Source organism: Oratosquilla oratoria, chromosome 18 (assembly GCF_046742065.1).
Source record: "Oratosquilla oratoria isolate Oo_2021 chromosome 18, ASM4674206v1, whole genome shotgun sequence".
Classification (NCBI taxonomy): Eukaryota; Metazoa; Arthropoda; class Malacostraca; order Stomatopoda; family Squillidae; genus Oratosquilla; species Oratosquilla oratoria.
The window spans coordinates 65,940,524-65,961,553 of NC_134794.1; the positions used below are offsets into that span (position 1 = coordinate 65,940,524).

The window sequence follows — 21,030 nt, forward strand, 5'->3', positions numbered from 1 at the left end:
TTTGACAACTGGTTTAAAAATATATTTTGGTATCTATATTATGATGTATAGTTAATTGTAGCCTACAACTGAGCAAACATTCTCATGACAAACTGTTTATTCTAATGAAATCTTATGGTATACATATTAATGCCCTAGTGAAGAGTAGTTCACCTTACACATCTCTACTGTACAAAAATTGTATAATTTGACCTAATCCTATGTGATTCACTACTTTGACATCTCCCACTATATTCTCAATAAACAGCAACATGAACTTGTTAATTGCAACACACTACACTAAATTACCTTCAAACCTATGGTTTTCTTTACTTTTTCCTAAAACACTTTCATTAGAAAAGAAAAATATATAAAGAGGTATTCAGAAATAAAACTGGAAAATTAGCAAAATGGGTAACTTCTCTTTTAATAAAATATTCAATCAAATATGAAAAATGTAATAAATTATGAATGCATATATGTATACATTCTTTCAACTATAACAGGTCTTATAATCCCTATGAAATACAGGAGAGATAAGCAACTCCTAACCACCTGACTATGAAAATGATGTTGCTTTCACATTACCTACATCTACGTTTCCTTCCCTGGAATCTTTGGGAAAACGAAACTAATCATTCATGTTCTCAGAGAAGGCAAAAATTTGTATACGAGAAATTATTAAGGTTCAGCTTATAGTATGGAAGGGGCAAATTAACCGTTGCATGCAAGCCAGATTCTTGCCTTCATACAACAGGTGAGATTTTATTTACCTTGCCCTTCCCTAATTCAGCGGTGATGTGTATTTGGCTCCTTTCCAGACTAGAAGGAAAGTAGTTCCTAACCCCATTTACCCTAAGATCTGTTGACCGTTGCGCTCATGACATTGGGGATGGTAGACGGTATTTTTCACATGGGAAGCAGGTGTAGGTGTTGGTTGTGTGTAGTTGTTGAAGTGTTACAGCAAAAATGTGAATATGTGTCTCTACGACACTGCATGAGTCCCTGAATCATAATCTCAAGACTGAAACAGAGGAGAACATATTACTAAAGAGGAAAATAACATTTTGTATACACAGTTAACTGGAGGATTTCTGATTTTTCTTATGAACCCTCCAAATATGTGAAACCCTTCCCCACTTCTTACTCCTCTGTAACTCCTCATTTGGTCAAGCTATGCTTTCTTAATTTGGTAATCTTCTCTTGCCAGAATAATACATTTAACCACAAAAAAACTCCATGATTTCCACTAAAAACAATAAGTCACATCTAGCTCGTTATACTATCTACTTCCTCGTTTCCATTATTTTCAATCTCTTTATTAATCCATGGAAGCTATTTTCACTTCCTACTAATATTCCTCTGATTACCATCCTTTCCATCCTAAAACTCTAGATCAGCAATGATATTCATCATCATGCTTTACATCTTCCAATGATGACCTTCATGACCACCACTTAACCTCTCCAGTGCTTGCTGTGGTCTTTGACTTTTAGCCCTGAAAAGGCAGTGGGCTGGTTGCGGCACTTGTCGATGACATATTGGGTGAAACGCTTCAGGAACTTTGGGTACTCACGTTTGTAGACAGCACGTAAGACTGTAGGTGGTGCCCATCCACCTGGATTTACTACAAGGATAGAGATAAAGCAAGTGTCAATACATTGTAGGAAAAATTTAACAAATTTGCAGGATCCACCTGGATCCCAATTGCACAGCCCTATTATGAATTATTCAAGGAATACATTAATACATCTCTCTGTCTGGGGTATTAACTGCATATTACTGTGGGGTTAAAAGCTGCTCAGTAGCATGCAGCTAATACTTTAGGATCTATATGGGGTGCCACACATCATTTTGTCTGTGATAGAGGAAATCTCTATTCATAGAAAAATTATGTAACTTTATTATACTGTGACTGTCCCTCCATTATGTTGTCCCCCTACTCTTAAAACTGTCCTGTACCACTTCTCTAAATACTCAGGATAAAAATAGTTGAATCAGCATTAATTGAGGAATGCCCAAATATTAATATATCTAAAGGGCAGTGGACTCCTGACATTATTTCACGCCCGGCGGTCAGTAGGCTGGTACGGAGCTTACAACCCTCCCTTACCCTCTTCCGTCACCCTATTTTGCCCCACGCATGAGTGATGCCATCTGTCCACATTCCTTCTCTTTTCTGTGGCTTATAAGTCCCCTCAGTCCTGTCTTATGTACTTTCCTGAAGAGGGCTACAGTTGATAGCTGAAATATACGATTCTTCTTTATTCGAAGTTTATTTTCTCCGACTGTGGGTGTCCTGTGTGATATATATATATATATATATATATATATATATATATATATATATACATATATGTATATACATATATATATATGTATATGTATATGTATATATATATATATATATATATATATATATGTATATATATGTATATACATATATATATGTTATATGTATATATATATATACATATATACATATATATATATGTATATATATGTATATACATATATATGTATATATATATATATATATATATATATATATATATATATATATACATATATATATAAACTCTTCCTAAAGCAACTACTTACACATAGATTATCTTTTCAAACTCCATTTTACCTACCAACTGAGCAGTATGTGATTTTGCAGGACAGGTTGTCACGAGTGATGTGTTCTCCATCCTTGGGTGGTGGATCAAGGAATGTTTGGCAAACAAAGCATACAATAAGGTCAACTCTTACACATTTTCCATCATTCTGAAAAGATAAAAAAAAGAAATATATATATATATATATATATCAATATATATATATATATATATATATATATATATATATATATATATATATATATATATATATATATCAATATATATATATATGATGATGTGATATGGTTTAACGTCACACACTCCCCCCTATTGGGAGGCTAAGACGGTGCCCCTTACAGAGGACTTTGTAGCGTGGAATCTAATGAACCATGCCCTTGGTTCAACTTCGCCGGTGGCAGGATTCGAACCGCCCTCACCTCGACCTTCGCCACAAGTAACGACGCCCTAACCCGCTCAGCCAACGAACTTCCTAATATATATATACACACACACACACATTATATATATATATATATATATATATATATATATATATATATATATATATACACATATATAAATATATATACTATTCCAAGTTATCCAAAAATAGAGTATATAAATGCATATACATACCAATGCCTTTTTTACCTCATATTAAGTAGAGGCCAGTCATAGCATACCATGACTCCAGTTACACACAAAAGAAAGAGAAAGAGAAAGAGAGAGAGAGAGGGGGGGGACATGGTCCTTCATCCATAAGAAACCACGATAAAAAGGAAGCAAATGCATGTTGGACTGGTGTGGGAAGGGTAAAAGTGGGTGCATGCACTGGCTGGCTACCTCCCTCATAAGGTCCTTTTGTTATACACACTGATAGTCAAAATGTGAGGAAAGAAGAAAAATGGGTGAGTTAAGAGCTGTATTTTGAGCCATGAAAGGTATGGACATAGTTGATAAAGAGGATCTGTTAATGTAGGAAGGAAAAATAATCTGAGGCCATGAGATGAAGTTAAGACAAGGTTTGAAGGAAATTTAAAAACATAGTTTTTCCATATATAATTATTGATTCATGAAATAGTTTGGATGAGAAAATATTAAAGTCAAATAATATCGGGCAATTCAAGTTAACTATAACTAGAGCTAAATACAACTAGGTAAACACACACACACAAAATCTAAGGACTTACAGGGGAGTCTGGATGCTCAGTGGAGTGGTTACAAACAATCCAAGTGTCATGTGCATTGGTGTTGGCTGGGTCATCCTTGGGAATCTGACGAATATGAGACCAAAAGAGAGCATCCCTCTGTGCAGTGGGCCAGACTCGCTTGTGAAGTTGCAAGAAGATCAGGGTATCATCCGATATACGATCTAACACAGTCATCTGTTCAATGCTTGCTGTGACACAAGAAACAAACATGGTGAGTACACAAATAGAATACTACCGATTTCATATTTCACTGCTGATAACCAGTATTTCTATCCTTAGGCACAATATGATACTAAAGAGGTGATCACTTAGGTAAGGGAAATTTCAGCATAGTAGCAGAAAGGAGGGATAGTAGAAATTAAGTTATCTGCTCTAATCTTTGGATAGAAATTAGTCTCCGATCATAAAAGACAGCTGTATGAATCAGGTCTGCTGGACTGTCGCTCAAACTTATAAAGTATTGACTGCATGAAAATTATGTAATCAATACCCCGTATAGGAACAAATAAGGCACTGTTAAACTTTACTGGACCATAATCACAGAAAATATTCTTCAACCTTCACTCTGACACAAACATTTCAACATACCTAGACACCTCCCATGCTGTACACCTGCAATACAGTTTAATTTGATATGTTCTCCATTTTTTTTTTCCTAGAGGGTTGTCTGCATGCTTTTTTGTTGGCCTTTTTATTGCTCTTTAGCATACACATACTCTTTCCCTTTTCTAAAAGGGTGGCCAATTCAAAGCATACATCCACCCTACACCTATCCCACACTTATCCAAAACCCCACTCACTGTTCCTCCAAACTCAGCTCTTCATGGATGAAGGATCATCCCTATCCCTTGCCACATTGTTCTTGTCAGAGGTTATACAGTGAGATGCTGTAACTCTAGAGCAGGACTTAACTGCCAAAATTGGGTGACACCCCTCCTTTTCACTCGAGAGCTATACAGAGCAGACATGAAGAAATCTCTTCTGGTCACATAATTTCTTCATCCTTCTACACTCCTCACTTTTGCCTTCTACCTTCCTTGCTCAACAAACATCAGTCCTCCTTTTTATCTTCCTTAACTTGCATTCTACTTCTCTCTTCTTCTTGTACCTCTCGCATGCTTCCCTCATGCTTCTACCTCAAAACCAATCCTCATACACTCACTTTTCTTCCATCACCAACTTCATCTATTTATCCAACCCTTTGCTTCTTCTTTTCTCTTTCCTTCAAAGTCCCATATCTCTGCCCCATACAGTGTCATGGGCACAATCACCCTTTCATAGTCTTCTCTTTGCCTTCTTCCCAGATACTTAATTCTCACAATACTTTTTATTTCCCCTACACGTTACTTACTACATGCAATCCTAAATATTGCTTTCCTTCAGCATCATACCCTTTAAAATCACTGCCAATCCACCAACACCATCACCCTTTGTATAACACCTTACTTTTGCCCACATCTATTTTTAGCTTTCTCATCACATACCCACCAAAACTCCACCACTAACTGCTTCAATCTATTCTCTGACTCAGCTACAAATGCAGGGTCTTTCACAAACAAAAAATGACTCCTACTTCCTTTCGCATTCACTTACTAGCCCTAAACTCCTGCCTAGTATCCTTGTATTCAACAACCATGGTGACATCACACAACCCTCGTGTAGCCCAACTTCACCTTGTACCACTCTATTTCAATCCCTCACACAAGCTCTACTACTCACACTTTTTTTTTTTTTTTTTTACTGCCCTCAACACACCTCCCAGATTTAAAAGATAAATGTGGGGAAAAAAAAAGTAGATTAAACACCCCTAAAGATGTGAGAGAAGGTGGAGGGGGGTGGGTTTAGGGAGAGGGAGAGAGGGTGAGGGAAAGAGATAGAACTTACTGTCCCACTCTAATCTAACATCAGGACTCCAAAAGTGATATGCCATTTCATGAGCTGTGACTCCTCGTACTTGATGAACTGCTTTCAGGGGATCCACGACCAGCCCATCTTCTTCCAGTTCCCGCCGGTACATTTTCATTTGTCCATCCTCAGCAAAGAGCTGCCAGACACCACTTTCAACACCCTGCTGAGCGTAGCCAAGCTGCTCCATGGTTAGCTTCTGGATCTGTTCAACAAGAATTTGGCGGGGAGAGGGGATGAGAGGATTAAAACTCTGAAGAAGGGCAGAGGAAATTATGTGGGAGGAGAATGGGAAGAAGAAAGGGAGAAAATGTGAGAGTGAAAGTATCTACTGCCTGATGATATATGGGTAATTTTTTCCACCTAATCATAATCTTGCTACTAATCACAGGATACTCCTAAAGTTGAATAAAATTCCCTGATAAACTATTTAGAATTTTTTTAGATCAATGTCTAGTATTCTGTTCAATCAATAAATCTACACAACAAAAAGCACTACAATTGGCCCAAGAAAGGTGGTTGGAATCAGGTATGCCCATCATCCATGAGATGTTGAGATGGGATGGATACTAAGTGGGTTTTATTTATGTATGATGTGGGTATATAACACCCCTCCACCCTCCCTCTTATCTGAGCACCTCCTGGATGACGGGTCATCCAGTGGACAAGGTGGACAAGGTGAAGGGATGACCCGTCATCCAGGAGGTGCTCAGATAAGAGGGAGGGTGGAGGGGTGTGGAGTGTATTCAGGGATGGAATGGGTGGAAATGATTTTATGCCTTTCCCTTTTTGGCTACCTCCCTTGTAAGGGGGAAAAAGCCTTGGTATATGTATGTATGTATGTATGTATGATGTGGGTGTATACTTTGATTCAACCAACCTCCTTACAAGGGGGACAGTGCCTTTGACATAAACTTGTGCATATTATATATATTAAATGGTCTTTTCCCTTTATAAAAGGGCCAAGTCAAAACATATACCCAACCTTCTATGTACAGGTGGGTAAGATCCAATGAAGCACAATTGATTTAACAAGTCATTTGCATTTTAACTATAGATTGGCCTGAAAATGTACATGTGTATTTACCTATTTATCTAGTTGTATCTTACAGGAAAAGGAGTTACACTTGTGGTGTCCTGTCTTTGTATCTCGCAGTATCTAGTTTGCTCTTAGATTCATGTACAGTTTTTGGACGCACTATTGTTTTGTCCAATTTGTTCCAGACATCCACCTTTGTGTGTGGAAAGCTGTTCTTTTTCAGGTTCCTTCTATAACTGTCCTTTCCAAACTTCTTTTGATGTCCTCTTGTATTTCTCTTATCTCAATTTAGTAAGTCTTCCCTATCGAGGACTTCCATGCCATGTGTATTTACCTTGTTGTATCATACAGGAAGGGGAGCTATGCTCATAGTGACCCGTCTTTGTATCTCACAACATCTGGTTTGTTCTTAACCCCTTCCATACGGTGCCGCCTACGTAGGCGGCATGGGGAGCAAGTGGATACGTGAGGCTGCCATATCGGCGTCTTGATTATATTTATTGTAGTTGTCCCTGCGTAACTGACATACTCTCTAAACTGGCTTCATCACATTTTCTACGGTTATCAAAATTCACGGGTGAAAGAGAGAACGATCGATATAAGCGGTGACTATTTTTTATGATGCAAGTATTATGATGCAACATCGTACATCTGGCAGCTAATGCTGCCCGCGAGATTTTGGCCCAGAGTGAAGTGGTTAAATTCTTGAATGATGTTTGCACACACTGGTGTTTCATCTAATTTGTTCCAGATATCTACCACTCTGTGTAGATTTTTTTTTTCCAGATCTCTTCTATAAATATCCTTTTTGAGTCCCCCCCCCCCCCAAATGTCTAGACATTTGGGAATGGAGGCTAAGAGGAGATTGTATGAAGGAGTGATTGTGCCAACAGCACTGTATGGGGCAGAAACATGGAACATAAGAGAGGAAGAGAGGAGTTTGAATGTGTTTGAGATGAGGTGTCTGAGAAGTATGATGAGAGTTACTAGACTGGATAGAGTGAGAAATGAGGAGGTGAGGAGGAGAACAGGGGTGGTAAGGGAGTTGGGAGATAGGGTAGATGAAAAAGTATTGGGATGGTTTGGACACATGGAAAGAATGAGTGAAGAAAGATATTAAAAGAGGTATGGAAGGTAGATGTGGAGGGAGTGAACATGAGGGGGCAACCTAGGATGAGATGGATGGATGGGGTGAAAGGAGCTTTGGGGAAGAGGGGAATGTCTGTTGAGGAAAGACAGGAGAGGACAGAAGACAGGGGTGAATGGAGAATGGTTGTATATGGATGATGTTGTGATGCATGAGGTGGAATGGGTGGGGGGAGGGTAGTATGTGTGAGAAAAATTTGAAGCAACCCGAAGGGATTTCTCCCTGTCTTCTCTTTTTCTGCACGAGGGGACAGGGAGGGGGGGTCGCTGATCTTGTTTATATTCTTCACTGTGGGGGCCATACTATTAATGCATATTTCAGTCTTGGAGACATCAGGGTTTCATTTTTTTTTTTTGTCTTAAATCTCTTCATTCACATACTGAAACTCCACTTTAATTTTCTGTAGTAGTCCATACACCTTTCCCACCTGTTGGTGTGTCAGTCAGGTGACACGTTATCTTTTATCAGCACTCCCAAATCTTTCTCCTCTTTTATTTTTTGTAACGGGTACACCCCCTATGGATTTAAGGATGGTCTTTTGCCATTATTGCCCATTTCCAGTACTCGGCATTTTTTGGAATTGACCTTAATTTCCCATTTTTGGCTTTATGCAAAAGTAGCATCTACATCTTTTTGCATTAGTCTATTGTCTTCCTTGTTTTTCACTCTTCTCATGATTTTTGTGTCAACTGCAAACATGTTGGCATAGCTTGTTGTTCCTTCCATTATGTCATTGACATAGATAAGAAAGTTTACTGGTGCAAGTGATGAACTTTGTAGAACTCAGCAAGGCGTGTGAGGTACTTTATAAATATCCTTTTCTAGGTCAAGGTACACACAGTCCATCGACCCCTCTCTTTCAGCATGCCAATCATACTCAAGTAAAAGTTTAAAATGTTCAACATGCATTACCTTCCAGATCTGAAACCAAACTGTGTCAAAATGTTCATCTCCAAGAATTGGTCCATCAATCTTTCACAATCTTTGCACATAATTTCACTATTGTGCTGGTCAGTGATACTGGCCATTTCCATTTACTTGCAAAACCATGAACAATAATGGTAAATAAAGTAAAACATTATTATATCCTTACCTCTGGCCACAATGGATGGGTGCTGGCTGGCTTTTGAGGAGTGGACAGCTGTTTCTGTCGTAAACGTTCCCGGAACTCTTCTTCTTCATCCATTCGGTCAAGGGCAGATTCAACAGCATCATAAAACTCATCCTCCCCAATAACACTGTGTGGTCCCTCCTGATGAAGCAACATCAATTTATGAAATGTAGGGAAATTGAAATTTTGAAGACACTGGTCAATCTATCTCTAGTATGCAGCCACTCCCACCCATTCCACTCCTATCCATCTTCCATCATTTCCCTTTCATCCTAGATCCTGTTGGCTATGGGTCATCCTGGTCTCCTGCCCACTGCCCAGCTCAGAGGCAATGCAGCAAGACACAGCACGTCCATAGCAGAGCCACTTTATTTACATGGCAATCCTCCCTACTTGTCTTCTCATTCAAAAAACAGAAAACATACATACATATACCAATGGTATTTTTACACCTTACAAGGGTGGTAGACAAAGTCAAAAGAATAAATCCACTCCCACCTATTTCATCACCACATACTCCACTCCCATTAACCACCCCTCCCTCCCTCTTTTCTTGGCTCCTCCTGGATGACAGGTTTTCCCTTCATCTCACCCACTGCCCAGAAGCAATGCAGAAAGATGCAGCACATCCACAGCAAGGCTGCTTCATTTAATTGGTGAACACCCCTCTCTGTCCCCTCATGTAGAAATGGAAAAGACTGGGAGAAATCTGTTTAGGCTGTGTCAAAATATCATTCACGTGTACTCCCTCACACCCCATCCCCTACCCACTCCCTTCCATGCATCACAGCATCATCCATACAAAACCATTCTGCACCCACCCGTATTTTTTGTCTTCTCCCTTCCTCAACAGACATTCCCCTCTTTCCCAATGCCCCTTTTACCTCATCCATCCATCTCATCCTTGGTTGCTCCCTCGTGTTTACTCCTTCCACCTCTGCCCTCCACACCTCTTTTACTAATCTTTCTTCACTCATTCTTTCCATGTGTCCAAACCATCCCAATACTCTTTCATCAACCCTATCTCCCAACTCCCTTTCCACCCTTGTTTCTCACTCTATCCAGCCTAGTAACCCGTATCATACTTCTCAGACACCTAATCTCAAACACATTTAAACTCTTCCTCCCTTCTTCTTATGTTCCATGTTTCTGCCCTATACACTGCTGTCAGCACTAATGCCCCTTCATATAATCTCCTCTTTGCATCCATTCCCAAATGTCTATTTCTCATTACACTTTTAATCCTCCAAGGCATTTACTTGCTTCTCTCAATCTACATTCTACCTCCACCCCTACTCCTCCCTTTCCTACCACATTTGCACCCAAGTATCTAAAGCTATCCACTTCCTCCAGTCTCTCACCCTTAATATCTCACTTCCAATTTGCTGCCATCCTCTCCCTTTGTACATCTCATCATTTTACATTTACCCACATTTATCTTCAACTTCCTTCTTTCACACACCTTCCCAAACTCTGTCACTAACTTCCTTAATCCATCCTCTGATCTTGCTACAAGCAGTGTTGTCAGCAAACAACAACTGGGTTATCTCCCACTCTTCTCCATTTTCTTTAACCATCTCCAATCCCCAGCCCAATACCTTTGCGTTAACCACATGCACCACCCCATCCATGTATAAATTAAAAGAGCCAAGGTGACACAACACATCCCTGGCAAAGTCCCACCTTTACCTCAAACCACTCACTTTCTCCATTTCTTTTGTATTCATTACCTCATAGTCTGGTCCTCCTACAACCACCACCCGGGGCGAAACAGATTCTTCTGCCGCTGAGGCAGCCAGACTCTTGAGCTTTTCCTCTAGTCTCTTCCGCCGCTCTACCTCTCGATCCAATTTGCGGCGTAGCGTTTCCTCCCGTTGGTTCATAACCTCCACACAATGGGATAATGTTGTGACGATGCCTGAGGTAGTTGCCTTTTGCAGTAAAAAACAGGAATCATGAAAAGACAGGAGTAATGACTTTCTTCAAAAATACTCAAATGTATGATCCCATATAAATACATACTTCAAATAAAACTGGGCGACTTTTCCATGAAAATGTTAAAAAATTCTTTGACCATTACCCATTCTGAAGTTATTAGGCACCAGTGCCTTTGTTGGAGCTCTAAACAATACTCTACTCATGAGTATCTAGTACTCCAATAACTAGTGATAAATTCAAACTAAAAATACATATATATAAATGAATAAATACATTAATACATAAGCCAAGGCACCTTAAAAGTAAGTGCTTCCCCTCTAAAGTCGAGGGCATAGGCACCATGTTTCTCCAATGTTTCTTTGCTGATCCGCTGGTGGGGTATTCTATACTTTCGTCCGCCAATCACAGGAGAGCCGTTGGTGTCTGCTTCATTTTCTGCCTCTAGTGTTGCATGTCCATTGCCTGATTTTCACAAAAAAGGATAGTTTACTTTATTTCAATTATATGATCATAGCCATTAAAATTATTACCATTTCACCTCTGAAATCACATAATACTATCATATTGAAATCTATAAAATCAAATAAAGGAAATCTGAAATAAATTTATGTTCTGCAAATGATACCAAATGAACATAACCTAATAACATAACCCCAATATTCTTTCATCAGCTATATCTACCATCTCCTTTTCTACCCCTGCTCTCCTCCTCACCTCCTTGTTTCTCACTCTATCCAACCTAGTAACCCCTAACATACTTCTCAGACCTAGTACAAAAATTCAAAGAGCAGTGACAAAAATGGCACCTACACTCTCAAATTTGACATATGAACAAAGATTGGATGAATTACATCTATCAACACTGGAACAGAGAAGAAAAAAGAGGCAATTTGCTGACTATTTACAGAATTATGAAAGGGATGGAAATTCTTGATAGAGATGACTTATTAAAAAGGGACAGAAGAGAAACAAGGGGACACGAGAAGCTAAAGAAGGACAGCTACAGAAGATATTTGAAAAAGAATAGCTTCTCACACAAAGTGATTGATGTCTGGAACAAACTAAATGGGGAAACAGTGAATGCCAAAACTATACAAGATTTTAAGAACAAACTAGATGCGGAGAGATACAAAAGCGGGTCACTATGAGCATAGCTCTCGTCCTGTAAAAATACAACTAGGTAAATACATACACACACCAAAAATTCTTGGTGTAACATATGATACATCCATGTCATTTATACAACACACCACAATTGAAGAACAAGAAAAAATAATACTTTAAAAAAAAAATAATATGAATACATAAACAAATATATAAAAGCAGATAAACTATAGCTTCCAAAGTGGTCCATTATGCATTGCCCCCCCCAAAAAAAAAAGCATATTTTGTAGAGACAGACAGAGAGGAGAATTTACCAAGACATTATATTACACATAAATACAACTACATAAAGTGGTTGTCCATATTTAGTAAGCAGACTCTACATAAAAAATTATAATCTTTGAATTGTACCGTGTATATCAAAGGATTACAAAGAGCATACTGACAGGAGACCTTCTGGTCCATAATTATGTCGGATGCTAAGATGTTGCCCAAGCAATACTAAAACAGTGAAAAACATACATGTGCTTTCTTTTTCTTTGGCATCCTTCAGTGTGTCTGCACAAGCATCAAAGTACGACTGCAACGTTTCCATCTGTCGGATGAGGATGTCTCTGTATGTGTCAATCTCAGCAAGCTTTTCCTTCAAACCTGGAATTTTAGAACAACAATATAATCAACTGCAAAATAGTTTATTTTACAATATGTTGGTAAAAGTAGTATTGGCAATGTGTGATTTCCTCAAAGAATGTCTTATTGAAATTTTTTTATCCTCAAGGTCAAACGAGCAGACTTTCTTTACTGTAAGCTTTGGGTGGGACCAATCACAGGTCCCTAGATGTGGTGTCTTGCAAGATGAACAACAAAACTGCCCATTTTCAAATCTATTCATTTTCGTCTGGAGGTGCAGCCCTAAGGGGCTGATACTTGGTCTCTGGACTGGGCCCAGTCTTTCTCTATTAACTACAACTGTATTTCTTACACTTTTTCACACATGGGGAGCTGATCATCAGCAAATGTTCCCCTCACTCTAATGCTTTCAGCTGATAACACAGAAACTGTCCCATGTAGAGTCATTCATTAATATGGTGAAATTTCTCTTGACATAGATGAATGTTTCACAAGACTAGTGAATGATGCTACACCCACACCAATACAATACAGACGTAAGTCCAAAGTTTCTTTCCACAGAGCTTTGTGGGAGTGCACAGGGACAATTGTCAGCCAATGTGGGACTGCTAATTTCCCACAATGTCAAATGGTAGACAACAGTTCATTAGGCTTTGGATGGGTAGTTCAGGTAACTGGTTTAATGTTCTATTTCCAAAAATCCTAATTAGTATAAAGGTTACACAACTTATCAGTGAATTTAGTACAATTCTGAGCTGGTGGGCATAAACCATCACACCCCAAAAGCAGTGGCCTTGTGAATTTACTTAGTTGAATTTGTCCAATTGTTAGGGAGAGGAAAAAAGAGCCGTGTTCAAGGGGTCTGCTTTCTTTTCCTCTTTTCAATCAAATTTAGTTTTAAATTTGTATATGACTAGTGACTGGATTCTTTCTACACATAACATTATTTCAGCTCAGGCAGAAATAGTGAATGAAAGTTTCCAATTGGTCTTCACAAAAGAGAGCAAATTTTTGGAGGAAAGCAAGGGGAGCAAAAAAACAGGTCTAGAAGGTATAAAAGTGGAAGTGAAGGAAGTGCTGAAGTGAAGGAAGTGCTTAATATCTTGGAATCATTAGATGTGAAAAAAGCTTCAGGACCTGACAGGATCTCAAACTGGATACTTAAATAATCTAGGGAACAACTAGTGGACATGATTCACAGTCTTATTACATGTTCATTGAAAGACGGCATACTGCCGCTTGATTGGAAAATGGTTAAATGTGGTGCCAATTTACATACATACATATACCAAAGGATTTTTCCCCCTTACAAGCAAAAGGCATAAAAACCATTCCCACCCTAATACACTCCACTCCCCTCCACCCTCTACCCTCCCTCTTATCTTCGCACCTCCTGGATGACGGGTCATCCCTGCATCTTGTCCACTGCCCTGGGTCAGAGGCAGTGTCGCAAGACACAGAACATCCACGCCAAGGGCGCTTCATTAAATCGGCAACCCCCCTCTGTCCCCTCATGCAGAAAAGGAGAAGACAGAGAAATCCCTTCAGGCTGCGTCAAATTTTTCTCACACATACCTCACCCCCCATTCCTCCTCATGCATCACATCATCCATATACAACCATTCTCCATTCACCCCTGTCTTCTGTCCTCTCCCGTCCTTCCTCAACAGACATTCCCCTCTTTCCCGAAGCTCCTTTTACCCTGTCCATTCATCTCATCCAAAGTCACCCCTCCACATCTGCCTTCCATACCTCTTTTACTAGTTTTTCTTCACTCATTCTTTCCATGTGTCCAAACCATCCCAATACTCTTTCATCCACCCTATCTCCCAACTCCCTTACCACCCCCGTTCTCCTCCTCACCTCCTCATTTCTCACTCTATCTAGCCTAGTAACCCCCATCATACTTCTCAGACACCTCATCTCAAACACATTCAAACTTCTTCTCTCTTCCTCTCTTATGTTCCATGTTTCTGCACCATACAGTGCTGTTGGCACAATCACTCCTTCATACAATCTCCTTTTAGCATCCATTCCCAAATGTCTATTCTTCATTACACTTTTTAATCCACCAAGCCATTTACTCACTTCTTTTAATCTACATTCTACCTCCACATCCACTCCACCCTTTCCAGCCACATTCGCACCCAAGTATCTAAAACTGTCCACTTCCTCCAGTCGCTCCCCCTTAATGCTCACTTCCAGTCTGCTGCCACTTTCACCCCTTGTACATCTCATCACCTTACTTTTACCCACATTTATCTTCAACTTTCTTCTTTCACATACTCTCCCAAACTCTGTCACCAACTTCCTCAATCCCTTCTCTGATCCTGCTACAAGTGCAGCATCATCGGCAAACAACAGCTGATGTGGAGGGAGTGAACATGAGGGGGCGACCTAGGATGAGATGGATGGATGGGGTGAAGGGGGCTTTGGGGAAGAGGGGAATGACTGTTGAGGAAGGACGGGAGAGGACAGAAGATGGGTGAATGGAGAATGGTTGTATATGGATGATGATGTGATGCATGAGGTGGAATTTGTGGGGGGGTTGGGGGGTGAGGTAGTATGTGTGAGAAAAATTTGACACAGCCTGAAGGGATTTTTTCCGCGTCTTCTCCTATTCTACATGGAGGATGGAGAGGGGGGTCGCCGATTTAATGAAGCGGCCTTGCTGTGGATGTGCTGTGACTTGTGACAATGCCTCTGACCCAAGGCAGTGGACAAGGTGCAGGGATGACCCGTCATCCAGGAGGTGCTAATATAAGGGGGAGGGTGGAGGGGAGTGGAGTGTATTTAGGGATGGAATGGGTGGAAATGGTTTTATGCCTTTTTCTTTTTGGCTACCTTCCTTGTAAAGGGGAAAAATGCCTTGGTATATTTATGTATATTTACTTGTGTATTTTCCCTTGAATTTTCACTCCCATCTGTCATTCTTCTTTTTAGCAGTGTCTGTTATACTTTTGCTATACTCAGTACCATTCCAGGTCCTCGTATTTGGGGAAACAAACTACTGCAAAATCTCTTTTGAGACTTACCTTAGACACAATTCTCAGATTGATCTTTACCATTTTGCCCCATTGAATGGTATTTCACCCACTAGGATGTTATCTTTCACTGTTATTGATACTCTTCCCAATTTATCAATCTTGTCCCATCTCCAAATTTTAACCTCTTCAATATGAGTCAAATACTCAGGCACACATTAGGATCCTGATGTACAATGATGCCTCACAATACGCATGTTATAAAATATAAAGTTACAGCTGTTATACTTATTCTCTTTCACCCTGAATATTTATAATCACAGAAAACACAATCAAGCCTATTCACAGAATATAGGGGTCACCCAGCTACAACTAAAAATAAATATAATCAGGACGCCAATGCCGGCATCCTCATATACACTTGCGCCTCATGACGCCTATGTGTCATCATATTCTAGTCAAGTTGAGAGTAGGTCATCAGTGCTTACATACACCAGTTAGTGTTCCAGTGGCAATAGTTGTTCCAAGTTTGCTTGTGCAAGCAACTGACCCTGATTTGTTTAGATTGCTTTCTTTTGATACAATTTCCTTATTTTCTGAACTATGAAGATGACCTACACCATTGATCCTTCAATACATCTGCTTGTTTGCATGTACATACCCAAACATGACTTCACAGTCTCAAAAATGCTTGGAGCTAATCTATATACCAAGGGCCTCTTTCCAAGGCATACACCCAACCACCCCAACCCATTCCATTCCCATCCACCACCCATTGTTTCCCACTCATCTTAGCTCCTTATGGATGAAGGATCATCCCTTCTCCTGTCCACTGCCCAGGTCTGAAGCAAAGCAGCAAGACAAAGTTCATCCACAGCAAGGCCGCTTCACTTACACAGTGACCTTCCTTCTTCATCTCCCCATATTGAAAATGGAGAAAACAGAGAGAAAATAACTTCAGGTTCATTTTTGCATTCTTTTGCCAGGTTCACAGTTGCTAAAGTCATCCAGAGGAATCTTAAATCTTACCTTTAGATCTCTTGAAAGAGGATCCTGATGCTGTGGAAAGGGTGTTGGAGGTAAGTGAAATGGCACTGCCGTGTCTCCGTAAACCTTCACTTTCCAGCTTCAATATGTCAAAGAAATACATAAATATATAAAAACAATAAAGTAAATAAACAAATAAATACATAATCCTAGGTATAACACAATCTAAAAAATTACAAGTTCACAGAAATCTGGCTTCTCAAAACTTTTCCTGACCCAACCACAAGCAATGTTATCAGCAATGTTATCAAGAGTCCTTCCATAATTACCTTGTGCTGTTCAATGGCATCCACCCACTGATGCTTGTCCTCGGAGCTCTGAGTGCGCAGATACCAAACACTATCATTCAGGCAGACGTCAAATCGACACTCATCAATCTCATGAGGCTGTGGGCGACAAAGAAAAATATTTACATGTTGGATCATAAAGCCATATTTCACTATCACATTATCAGTAGTGTGGGTGTGATTCACCTTGGTCTTTGGATCATGTGTTGGACTCGTGACCGACAGCTATTTTCCTCCCGGAAGAGAGCTCAGAGCTTGTATGACCGATCTATGGGTAATGCTATGACCTTACACGCACACACACCTCCAACTCCCCGCCCACGTGAGTTAGAGTAATGACTCAAAGCGCAGTGATACTGAAATAATTTCAGCCCTGGGCAGGATTCAAACCAGGTACCGCCGGTACTGCCATACTGACAGTCTGGGACTCTACCAACCGTGCCACCAAGTGTGTGTGTGTGTGCGTGTATTTACCTTACTGTAGTATACAGGAAAGGGGCAATGCTCATTGGGTCCCATCTACTGTCCAATTTATCATACCTAGCCTCAAATTCATGTGCATCTCCAACTTACTCTATATCCTTGATTTTATTTCATGTGATCATATTTAATTTGAATTCATGTATTGTTTCAGCATGGGCTATATCACCATCTAAGCTATTCCATGTATTTATGCATCTAAATAGAAAACTTTCTTATCATCCTTTACCAATGTAGTCTTCTTTAATTTGTTCCTATAACCTCTTAAAGCCCTCCTCTCCTTAATCACGAGATCTGTCAATGTAATTTATACCTTTTAGTGACCTGAATGCCTCTTATGTTTTATCTGCCAGGCTGGGAGCCAGTTTTGTTGTTGCCCTCTGTATTCTCTTGATCTTGCCTATATCCTTCACTTTGTGGGGACCATACCATTGAGACACATGACAGATCTGAGTTTCAATTTTTTTTTTAATTATCTCTTCATTCATATAGTGAAGCCACTTTTAATCTTCTGCATCAATCCATATGTCTCTCCCAAAAACTTTCTCCTCATTTGCTTTTGTAATGAATTAATTTTCCAAGGAATAGTTTAAAGATGATCTTTTACAACTATTGCCCATTTCCAGTATTTTGCATTTTTTGTATCGAGATTAATTTTCCATTCTCGTCTCCATGCAAAATATCTAGATCTTTCTGCAATAGTCTACAGCCCTCCTCATTTTTCACTCGTCATGATTTTTACATAATCTGCAAACATGTTGGCATAGCTTGTTACACCTTCCATCATATCACTAAAATAGACAAGAAACATAATTGGTGCAAGCACTGAACTTGTGAAATTTGTTGCTGCTCTCCATCTTGACATCATTTACTACTGTCTTCATGTATCTTCCCTTCAAAATAAAATCTCATTCATTCTAGTAGTTTGCCTCTTAGTCCTCCAATTTCCACATGTCAACTGTGAGATACTCTGTAAGAGCTTTCTCTAGGTCAAGACACACACAGTCCACCCAACCCTCTCTCTTGTAGCACATCAATCACTCAGTTAAAAACTTAAAAGGTTTGACACACACAACCTTCCAGATCTAGACATACTGACTGTCACCTAGAATGTTCATCTTTTAAATGTACGTATTTGGTCCATCAATCTTTCACAATCCTTTCATATATTGTGCTGGCCAGTGATTGGCCTATAATTTAGTGGTGTCTCCTTACTTTCACCTTTGTGAATTGGCACCACATTCGCCCTCTTCCAATCAAGTGGCATTATGACTTCTTTTAATGAAAATACAAGAACTGTAAATTTTGTCTACTAGATTTTTTTTTACATTTTTTATGTATACAGTTTGAGATCCTATACCTTTTTTCACATCCAATGATCCCAAAAGATTGAACACTTCCCTCACGTCTAAATTCAAGTTTAAAATAATAAAGGTAATATAAAAAAAAAACATGGGAAATGATAACTTAACTAGGCCAAAAAAGTAAAAATCCCGACGAATACAAAGACCTTATCGAAAAAAGAAGAGAAAAAAAAAGTAGCAAATTAATTTAATGATTTTCTCTTCCACGTAGGACCTGACCTTGCGAAACAAATAAAAACAATTAATCAAACTTATGAGATTTTCATGAAACAACGAATCAGTAACACTATAACTATGTTTTTAAAACCCGTCACCGATGGCGAGCTTATGAATACCGTTAAAATCAATGCAAAGCAAGACATCGCTTGATTATCGAGGAATTAATATGAGCCTCGTAAAGCAAATCATGCAAAATATATCAGTATGTAATAAATCATTTGAGCAAGGAATATTCCCAGACGCTATGAAAACAGCAAAAGTAGCTCCGGTATCTAAATCAGGCGACAAATCTAGCTATAACAACTATAGACCAATTTCACTATTACCACAATTTTCTAAACTGCTTGAGAAGTTACTCAACTCGCCTAGACTTGTTCCCAAATAAAAATTATATCCTTTACCATAGTCAGTATAGATTTCAAAGAAATCTTTCAACGTCATCAGCAGTAATGGAATTAAGGGGGGGACTGAACACTTAAAAAAAATAATAATGTAAACAAGTTTATAGTTTTTCAACTTGAAAATTTCAGGTTTTGTTTAAAATATATATATAAATATATCATGAACCCGAAAACTTGCTGTCTTGACGTCATAACGTTTTTTTTTTTTTTACGTAATCGAATACGTACGTCATATTCTTTTGTACTACAGACTTCCTTTTCATGGTAATACTTAGAGCCTGTAAACACTTTCTTTTATTTTTTTTATTATTATTATTTTTTTTATTCGCTATACGACATGAGATATAGGTGTCGTAAGTATGGTCACTTACGTCAACCCTTTTTTTCCGCGTTTTTTTTTTCTTCCCACTTAGATGGAGCCTGTAGCTCTGTTTTTCAAAATATCGAAAAAAAAAACAGACATGGGAATAAAGATACACCGATCATACACTACCAGAAACATTTTCAGGCTGCTACAATTGATAATTTTTTTTGCATATTTCTAATTACAAATATTTGTGGTTTTGCGATACGAGCGTTTAAAATTTTCAGCATTGTACATCACTTATTTATTGTGTGATTTTATCATATTCACACACATTATTATATAATGTATATTGAATAAGTTGACAGTAAACATTTTCATATATACCTTTCTACTATATATATTACATTAGAATGTATTTGTTACTTGCCAAGCGGTCCTTAACATTTTGCTCTTTTCCCGGTTTAAAACTTCACTGCTAGGGTGTCATCACTTTGTCAAATCATTGCAGTGGTTTTTCCCCAGCAATGAGCGCCTTTCCTCTGCTCAATGACAAAGCTTACCAAAAGGTGTTTGATCCTACACAGGCGCGATCCCCCGTATGTTTCTCCTTCGCCAGCTATTTTCTCCTCCTCCTCCTCCTGAATTTCCCTCATCTTCTTCTCTTCATTTGGAAGACAGCACTTTGTCAGCCGTGTTGTCAGGTGTGGTGGTATTTGACGGTGGAGATGGTGTTGGCAGTGGATGTGGTGGTGGTAGTGACGCGCGAGGCGGTGGCATCCCTCCTCCAAGCCTCTCACGCCTTGCCCTCCTTCTAGCACAACTTTCATTCCACTTTTGGCTCAATTTTTTTCATCTTTCCCTTGGTTTTCCTCTTCATCGTGATGCAGGTGATGATTGGACATCTAGTAAGTGTAGTAATGTCCAGGAAATAAGCCAAACAGCGGCACAGCAACACAATATCGCCACAGTCAGTTAATTGTTTATGCATCATTCTACTCTGATGGGTAACTTAGGCTTGAAGCGTGCTGTGCACACCACAAGGAAGAGGAAATCACGCTGATGCCAGACGTACAAAAATATAGTCATTTCATGGAATTAGACAAGCGAAAACAAGACAACTTTATAGATATTTATGGCCTATTCTTGCGTGAGCCATTTAAAGAAGTTAACACAACCTCAAGTTCTTCAAGCAAACAACGACTTGAAAATAAAATTGCATTCCCGGATGAAATACTAAAAGCATCTCTGGACAAGGAAACAAAACTAAAAGAAGG

The 21,030-nt window shown here is 39.1% G+C and overlaps 1 protein-coding gene across 1 annotated transcript in view; it reads right to left on the bottom strand.

Moving 5' to 3' along the window:
* The window catches only part of cert (ceramide transfer protein), a gene marked incomplete at its 5' end in the record, with an annotated part of 18,422 nt that extends 1,338 nt beyond the window's left edge, over positions 1-17,084 (bottom strand). Inside the window, 10 exon segments of the mRNA XM_076202347.1 lie at positions 1-1,606; positions 2,616-2,748; positions 3,773-3,981; positions 5,678-5,903; positions 8,978-9,136; positions 10,726-10,926; positions 11,229-11,395; positions 12,560-12,688; positions 16,681-16,777; positions 16,968-17,084. The exon segment at positions 1-1,606 is cut by the window's left edge and continues 1,338 nt beyond it. Of these exon segments, the coding sequence (XP_076058462.1) occupies positions 1,437-1,606; positions 2,616-2,748; positions 3,773-3,981; positions 5,678-5,903; positions 8,978-9,136; positions 10,726-10,926; positions 11,229-11,395; positions 12,560-12,688; positions 16,681-16,777; positions 16,968-17,084 (1,608 nt within the window).
* Between the last annotated feature and the right edge of the window lie 3,946 nt (positions 17,085-21,030).